We start from the raw sequence: 9,225 nt of genomic DNA on the forward strand, positions 1-9,225 counted from the left end.
TCAATATTTTCAATTTTAACACTGCATGAATTATTATTATTTACAAGAAAAAACACTTTGATTCAAGTTACCTTTGCGACATACCCATTTTTTTCCTTTTACTGAAAAGCCATATGGGTCATAATTTTTCAATTATCCACTCCAAACAAATCGTTATATGACGTTTCCAGACGAATTATAAAAAATACAAACGGAAATGTATAATATCGAACTCGGTGGATTTTAAGATTCGATTCTTGGTTCAATATTTAAATTTCTTTATATCATGTCTTATAACCGCACATTCAGCTGCTTGATTAATTTCACTTCAAGAGACGAACGATTCCCATCCCATTTTGGGTCGAACAACTTCCTGAATTGAAAATACGTGTTATTAACAGATAAGAAACGGTAAAAATAAAAATAAAAAAAATTTTAGCTGAAAATTAAGTTTTATTCATATAAATGTGAATATAATATGTAAATGATAATCCATTTAAAGTACATAAATAAATAAAGCGTTTTAAAATCTTAAAGATTTTTTAATTTGGTATTTCATACTGTATACAAAATTGAATTTTTCTTTTAATAATCGGCTTTAAACTTCAACCTTGTCATTTTTAAAACATTTAAAAAATCAATTATTATCCATTTTATTTAATATGTCAAATGAGTTTCTCTTATCTATCTTAATAGCGATAATGAGCAGGTTTGAAAGGACCATCAACATCCAATCCAAGATATTCTGCTTGTTCTGGCGTAAGTTTTGTTAATTTAACACTCAGATGATCCAGATGTAATGCTGCAACTTCTTCATCCAACTAAAAAATATCATCACATTCAGAAATTTTTTTTCAAAAAAAAAAAAAAAAAAAAATTCGTATTTATTATTTACTTTTTTTGGTAATATATGAACGCCGATTGGATAATTTTGTGGTTGCGTCCAAAGAGCCATTTGAGCCAAGACCTGATTAGAAAATGAATTACTTAAAACAAAAGAAGAATGACCCATTGCGCATCCGAGATTGACCAATCTTCCTTCACATAAAAGAATAACGTTGCGTCCAGAAGAAAGTTTATAACGATCTACTAAAGGTTTTATGTTCATTTTTTCAACTGAATTTTTTTCCAACCAATTCACATCAATTTCACAGTCGAAATGTCCAATGTTACACAGTATAGAATCGTTTTTCATTTCTAAAAAATGTCTACCGACTATTACATCTTTACAACCGGTAGTTGTAACAAAAACTTGCCCTTCTTTAGCTGCTTCTTCCATTGTTGTTACCTACAAATAAATTATTATTTTCTATAATAATGTTTTTCATATGAATAAAAAAAATAAAATCCATAAAATTTCAACTCAATGCTTATATTAGAGCAACAAATTGATATCCAGTTAATAATAAAACTTTTGCTAGAACTTTAAAAATATATTTTAAAGCGTTTTGGTGATTAATTAAGTACAATACCTCATATCCTTCCATAGCTGCTTGCAGAGCATTGATGGGATCTATTTCTGTAATTAAAACACGTCCACCAAAAGCTCTAAGTGATGCAGCACATCCTTTGCCCACATCTCCAAAACCTGCAACAACACATACTTTCCCTGCTAACATTACATCTGTGGCTCTTTTAATGCCGTCAATTAATGATTCTCTACATCCATATAGATTATCAAATTTGCTCTTGGTAACTGAATCATTGACATTAATGGCAGGTACTTTTAAAATATTTTTTTTAAACATTTTATACAAATTATGAACTCCTGTGGTTGTTTGCTCTGATATTCCTTTGATTCCGGACAGTAAGTGAGAATATTTTGAATGAACTAAATTAGTTAAATCTCCTCCATCGTCTAAAATCATGTTTAAAGGAGACCCATCGGAAAAAATAAGAGTTTGTTCTATGCACCATAAATACTCTTCATCTGTTTCTCCTTTCCAAGCAAACACTGGAATACCTTTTTGAGCTATAGCAGCAGCAGCATGATCCTGGGTACTAAAAATATTACAACTAGCCCAACGTACCTAAAATTTAAACATGCACAATTATTTTCTTTTAAATTATAAAAAAAAAAAAAAAAAAACCTAATAAATTAACACAGTTCTATTCATACATTTTCCTTATTAGGCAAATAATAAATGTAAAAACCAACATGAAATGTATAAATTGAAATTACTTTCAAGTAATATTTAACTACTATGATTGATAATAATTTTAAATTTAATAATTAAAATTTTAATTTTTTCTACTAAGAAAATTTATTATTTACCTGAGCACCAAGTTCTACCAAAGTTTCAATAAGTACAGCTGTTTGAATGGTCATATGTAAACAACCTGCTATTTGAGCACCTTTCAAAGGTTTCATATGCCCATATTTTGCCCTAAGAGCCATCAATCCAGGCATTTCATTTTCTGCAAGCATGATTTCTTTCCTTCCAAATTCAGCCAATTTTAAATCGGCTAAAGCACAGAAAAAAATTAATTAAGTTCATAATCATTCATAATAATTAATAATAAATTGAATTACTAAATATATAGAATAAAAATTTTTTGAGGGTTCACCAATAATAAAAGTGAAAATAAATCATTTGAACAAAAAAATAATAAATATACATATATATTTTTTTTTTGAATAAAAATTTTCAGTACAAATTCAAAATAAGAGTAAATTTTTTTTTTGATTTTAATTAAAAGGCAACCCCTAAACCCTAATCGATTCTTCAATATTAACAATGTTAAATTTAATTTCATACAACAGTTTATTGTAATTATGGTCATCTTATTAGAATTTTGCAGTTGATAAATTAAAAATTGAAAACAAACTAAACAATAAAATTTTTTCAGGATAAATAATATGGTCAAAAAATTTAAACTGTACCTAATAATTGTATAATTCAACCCAGGAATCTTGTCAGGTAGGCTAAAAAATGGAAATATATATTTTGTCTAAGTATTGAAATATAATATCTTGGTTATTCAGTCAGTCAGCTGTTTACTAATTCAGTGTTTTATACAATTATGAGTGAGCAATATTCAAATCTTGGTCATTTACAGTTAATGTAACAATAATTCATACATTCACCAGATTCAATTTATAAATTTCATTATCATAAACGATAATGTTATTAGAATTTTTTAAATCTAAAAAAATAATTTAAATTTATAATTTAGTTATTTATTTAGTGGATATTTGGTATATGCAAATTAAGTGTAAAATAACTGTATGTATAATAAAATTCCATGAACCTTTATCTTTTGGTAAATCATATTAAATTGATCTCTGTAAATCCACCAAGTTTGGGAAGAAATAATTTCTTACTTCGGTATAAAAACCAAAATGAAAAGTAGCATGATTTTTATGATTACAATTTCCTTTGCAAAACTGTAATTAGTATTTACTCTTGTTTGAAACTAAATAAACTGCTGTACTTTTTTTTATTTCATAATGTAAGACTTTAAAAAAAAAAAAAATAATAATCTGATTCAATTTTATTTAGATAAATTTTCATATACTGTTCATTATCCATAATTAAAATTGAGTCATTTTTTAAAAGATAGTGAAAAATAATAATAAAAAAAAATATTTAATAAAAAAAAATTGATGCAAAAACACGTGCAATCATATATATATATATATATATATATATATATATATATATATATATAACTTTAGATTTATTGAATGTAAATCAAAAATTTTTTTAGATATACAAAAAAAAAAGCTGCATAAGAATTTCATATAAAAATTAATAAAATAGTTTTATCTTACCAACTTTAAAATCTTGTTTAAGTGACATTTTAAAAAATTGTTTTTATTAAAAATTTAAAATAATTTTATTCGCAAACTATGCACGAGACCGCTTTTGAGTCAAGCGCGCATGCGTTCTTAAACGTACTCCATCTATATTAATTGCCTTAATGTGATAAGTATTTTTTTTTTAAATTTTATAAAGTTCGAATAATGGTTTGCGGCACTTTTAACCGTAAACTTTTTCAAATGAAAATGATGCTTCTTAGAACTAAATAATATTATTATGAGTTTAAGAATATAAATGAATATAAATATTATGAACTTAGAACTTCATAATATTATGAATTTTACTTTTATGAATTAACTGGTATGAGCGGTTTTACAATGACTTTTATTCCTGATTTAATTCAAAACTTATCTGGCAACCCATATTTTGGAGCTGGGTTCGGCCTTTTTGGAGTTGGAGTTACAGCAGCTGTAGCTCGAAAAATGTTATTAGGACTTACTATCATGTTAAGAAGACGTTGGATGATGACCTTAGAAGTGCCTTGCAGAGATAAAAGCTACCAATGGCTTCTTCAGTGGATAACAGAAAAGGCAGCGAGACAGACCCAACATTTGAGTGTTGAAACTACTTTTGAGCAAAAGCATACTGGTTCTGTAAAAACTAAATATGACTTTATTCCTTCAATAGGCACTCATTTTTTTAGGTAAATACACATTAAATTTATTTCATCTCTTGATTTTAAACTTTGTTTTCATTGCCTTGGTTTTACAATTTTCTTTAATTAATCAGATACAATGGCAATTGGATAAAGGTTGATAGAACTCGAGAGCAACAAACCCTTGATTTACATATGGGGATTCCATGGGAAACAGTTACATTGACTACCCTTGGAAGAAATAAAGCTTTATATTATAATATATTAGAGGAAGGTATTGTCTGCATTGTGTAGAAAAAATTTTGCTTAAAAAATTATTTTATAATAAATATTTTTAGCCAGGCAAATGGCTTTAAGAAAGCAAGAAAATAGAACTGTAATGTATACTGCAATGGGTTCTGAATGGAGACCATTTGGACATCCGAGAAAAAAAAGGCCTTTGAATTCTGTAGTGTTGGATGTAGGTGTCAAAGAAAGAATACTTCAAGATTGTTTAGAATTTATTAATAACCCTTTGTGGTATACTGACCGAGGTATGGCTGCCAAATGAAAGTTCAGTAAGTTTTTCTGATGTAAATTTTATGATTTAAAATGTTTTATTATTGAAAGAACATATTTAAAAAAATATATAAGTAAATAAGTAATTATTTATTTAAAATATTAAATAACAATTGTTAATAGTAATAGGCATTTATTAAAGTTTTTTAAAATAATAATGACATGAGATAACTTGCATGAATTTCTAACAAAGAGCCAATAAATTAATATGACAAGATGCCATTCATAAAAGTTTTTAAATATATGATGACATCAACATTTTAGGAATACCATACAGACGTGGCTATCTACTTTATGGTCCTCCCGGATGTGGTAAAAGCTCATTTATATCAGCCCTTGCTGGAGAATTACAATTTGGGATATGTGTTTTAAATTTATCGGAACGTGGTTTATCTGATGATAGATTAAATCATTTATTGGCTGTTGCTCCTCAAAACACTATTTTACTTTTAGAAGATATTGATTCAGCTTTTCTTTCAAGGGAAAATTTTGTGGAAGGTAAATAATTTTAAAAATAAATTTAAAATAAGACTGTTGGCACTTTACAATTTTACTACAGCACTCTTTTTAATTTGCTCGCACATGAGTTTGACAATTATTTCTTTCTGTAAAGCTCCATAAAAAAAAAAAATTTTTTTTAAATGAAAATTTATTCAAAGTTTTAAATCAAATGAAACAAAATAAGTAATGAAATTTAATAAATTTTTAATTTCCAATATGGATTAATTAATTTTAAGATAAAAAGATTTTCTAACTTTTTCATATGAATTACATAACATCATCATTTTAATAATTAAATTAATATTTATGTTTTAACAATTTTCTTAATTATTTTTTAAAGTAATAGTTTGCAATTTTTTTTTTTTTTTGCAGGTAAAAATCCTTATGAAGGTCTTAGTCGAGTAACTTTTAGTGGATTATTAAATTGTTTAGACGGCGTTGCTTCAGCTGAGGCCAGAGTACTTTTTATGACTACAAATTACATAGAAAGGTAAAATTTTTATATCATCATCATTGCATGATTCTTTTATTTCATTTCAAAATTAATTATTATTATCATTCATGTACAATTGTTACTAACTACTCTCAAGGTTGATATTATAATCAAAATAATTAACAAGTAATAAAAATGTTTTATTTATTTTAGGCTGGATCCAGCGTTAATCAGACCTGGAAGAGTAGATGTTAAAGAATTTGTAGGATATTGTTCACCTTATCAAGTAGAACAAATGTTTTTAAGATTTTATCCTCAATTTGCTGACGATTCAAAAGAATTTACAAAAAAAGTAAGTTTTATAAGTTTTAATGAAAAAAATATATATATGTTTGTGAATAATAAAAAAAGGGTAATATTTATAAATTTTTGATATTCAGGTTATGAGTCACAATAAAAAATTAAGTGCTGCTCAATTGCAAGGATATTTCATGTTTTACAAATCATCCGGTGATAAAGTTCTTAATGAAGTTGATAATATTTGGCACCTTAACTAACAAAAGTGCTAAATTTGCTTTTAAGGCAATTTTTTAAAATTATTTATCCTGTTCTCAATATCATAGGATGATGTAAAATCACTTTTTATAAATATATATAAATTATATACAAAAAAATACATATGGATATATAAAGGTGTTGATTTAATTTTTTAATTTAAAAACTAGTAGATCTTTTTTTTTGTTTGGAAAAAAAAACTTCAGTACAAAAATACTTACATTGGCAATCAAGTAAATTTTTTTCCTAAAAAGGTTTTTTAAAAGTTTAGATTTTGTTTTAGTTTTAAATAAGGAAAAAATATAATAAAATAAATGTATATTTAATAACCTGTTCAATATTATTTTTAAAAGATTGAAATATGTCATTGGTTTATATTGTTATATAAATGTTTGTAAAAAAAAAAAAAAAAACCTATCATGGTTCTTCAAGTGTACTTTATCCCCTGATGGAAAATATGATTACACATCTTCAAAATTTCATTTCTTATTTATTTAATAAATATTCTACTACATTTAACACATTAATTCACTGTAATGACTCCATATCTCTTCGAAATAATTTTTTAAAAAATTCAAATGCAATTTTTTTTTAAAAATCGATTTCATTGTAAATGAAGCATGAAATAATTTCAAACATGAAGGCTGAGTAAAAAATGAATTAAATACATAGGAAACATACATTAAGAATTCTATAAAATAATAATCCCGGTTTAAAATATAAACATTGTTTCTGAATATTTTTAAAGAGGAAAAAAAGAATAATATATAACTATTTGAATCAAGACACAAACTTAGCACCTTTTGTTTTGTTTCTATCATTGTCAAAAAAAAAAAAAAAACAAAATTAAAACTATTATACAAGACGTAATTTATTTTTAACCGTAAAATTGTTGATTATTCGGCCATTGTTGAGGTATCGACAGATCCGTTTGTGGGGGAGGAGGTTGTGCATATTCTTGATAAGAAGGAGGATAATACCCAGATACAGAATTATAATTGAGGTAGTAAGGATCTTGTGGTTGTTGACCTTGCAATGGAACTGTTATAAGATTGCTACTTCTATTTATAGAATTATTTGTTTCCCTAGTCCTGGTAGAAGCATAGCCCAAACATTCTGTTTCTTCAAATATTTTAGGCTTTTCATTATCATAAAAAGATGCATTTGCTACTGTTGGTGGCCGAATTTCTGATTTATTTCGAACTTCTGCAACTTTCTGAGGATCATGAACTGGAAATTGTTGATTTAAATGATCTTCTCCTGAAATAGCTACGTGCCGATGATTAATATGTGCCTAAAATTTATTAAAAAATTAAAATATAATATAATTAAAATTGAAAACAGAAAATAAATTAAGGTATTTGTTTTGACTTTGAAAAATTAAATTGAAATATTATCAATCTATAAATCTCATAAGAAATTTATTTGAATATAAAAAAAAATTAATTATTAAACTCACTTGTAAATCCCTTTCTGATAAATAAGTTCTTCCACATCCATTATTTCCATACCTGCTTCCTCCATGTGTGCACATAAATAGAGATCCCAAACTAGTTTCTTCTACTCTAATTAAAGTTTCTTTACAACGAGGACATTCTGAGGTTTGCGATTTGGCACAACTGAGGCAAAAAACATGTTTACATGGAATCTAAAAAAAATTTATTAAATAATAAGCATTATATCACAAATTTTTTTTGTACAAATAAAAGTGTGTATGCACATTTCATCTCACCATTCTTCCATAAATCAAAACTGGATGAAGGCATTGGTCACAACAATGTATCATTGGATTAAGAACTTTTTCACCCAAAAGATTAACGGGGTGACCCCATTGTAATCTTAGCATAGCTTCAGGAGGTCCTCTGTTAATGGTAGTAAATGTTGGAGCTTCTAATTGAGAGATATCAGCTTCCATGTCAACTGTAATTTATTTAAAAAAGGCTAATTGAAATATTTTATAAAATATAAATACATATTGAACAATTCAAATTACTTTACAAGATATATACTTTTAGAAATGCTTTGACTTTCAGAATGTATTTCAGCAATACTTTCTTCTTCATCTTTATTGTTTTGAACAGGCACATTTTCATCTTTTAATTCAATCTACAAAAAAATTTAAAAAATATAAAATCAAAACTGATGTCACTTTATATATTTTCTTACTTTATGTGAAGTAGAAAAAATTTATTTAAAAAAAAAAAAAAAGTAAAAATCTCAATAATAAAAATATTTCACATTTTTTTTTGGCCGCCCCCGAGTTCTTGCACCCGGTCTACGGCCTCTTCCTCGGCCCCTTATATTCTCCATTTTTTACGAAAAAAAATGTGATACCACAAAAATATTCAAAAATAAATACAAATTTTGTAAATGACGTACAAATAGATTTACTAAAACCACGACTAATAAAACGTAACTGTAATTAACACTATAATGTTAAATATTATTATTACTATTTTTTTTAATTTTAAAGAAAATAAATATTGTCTATCTTTGGCCAAATATTTTTACATTACATTTTGAAATATTGTTATTGCGGGAAAAATTATATATAATATATATATAAAATTTATGATTATATTTCATATTTTCATTGATTGCCTCAGTTCAGTAACATAGTCTTATTTATTAAACACAATCGTAATTTTCAATACATAAGAAAAAAAAAAAAGGAAAACAAACCGAGAATAAGACGTTAAAAAACATGAGTACCTAGTACCCGTAATTTATCCATGGAAATTTTCACTACATTATATAAATACAGTATTTCTTATAATAAA

The 9,225-nt window shown here is 25.8% G+C and overlaps 3 protein-coding genes across 3 annotated transcripts; 1 reads left to right on the top strand and 2 right to left on the bottom strand.

Annotated features, from left to right (window-relative positions):
* Positions 1–668: 668 nt before the first annotated feature.
* On the bottom strand, positions 669–2,407 carry Phum_PHUM137320 (adenosylhomocysteinase, putative; the record flags this gene model as incomplete). The annotated part of the gene is made up of 4 exons (XM_002424545.1): positions 669–800; positions 875–1,267; positions 1,452–2,009; positions 2,255–2,407. 4 exons carry the CDS (start codon positions 2,405–2,407, stop codon positions 669–671), a joined length of 1,236 nt encoding a protein of 411 aa, XP_002424590.1.
* Positions 2,408–4,120: 1,713 nt separating this feature from the next.
* On the top strand, positions 4,121–6,447 carry Phum_PHUM137330 (mitochondrial chaperone BCS1, putative; the record flags this gene model as incomplete). Its single annotated transcript, XM_002424546.1, has 7 exons — positions 4,121–4,446; positions 4,533–4,672; positions 4,737–4,931; positions 5,221–5,454; positions 5,830–5,947; positions 6,104–6,242; positions 6,331–6,447. The coding sequence occupies 7 exons, from the start codon at positions 4,121–4,123 to the stop codon at positions 6,445–6,447; spliced, it is 1,269 nt and encodes a 422-aa protein (XP_002424591.1).
* A 513-nt stretch (positions 6,448–6,960) lies between these two features.
* Positions 6,961–8,755, bottom strand: Phum_PHUM137340 (uncharacterized protein; the record flags this gene model as incomplete). The annotated part of the gene is made up of 6 exons (XM_002424547.1): positions 6,961–6,995; positions 7,328–7,739; positions 7,905–8,093; positions 8,178–8,365; positions 8,455–8,538; positions 8,716–8,755. 6 exons carry the CDS (start codon positions 8,753–8,755, stop codon positions 6,961–6,963), a joined length of 948 nt encoding a protein of 315 aa, XP_002424592.1.
* Positions 8,756–9,225: the final 470 nt, after the last annotated feature.

This window comes from Pediculus humanus, genomic scaffold (genome assembly GCF_000006295.1).
Source record: "Pediculus humanus corporis 1103172107481 genomic scaffold, whole genome shotgun sequence".
Lineage (NCBI taxonomy): Eukaryota > Metazoa > Arthropoda > Insecta > Psocodea > Pediculidae > Pediculus > Pediculus humanus.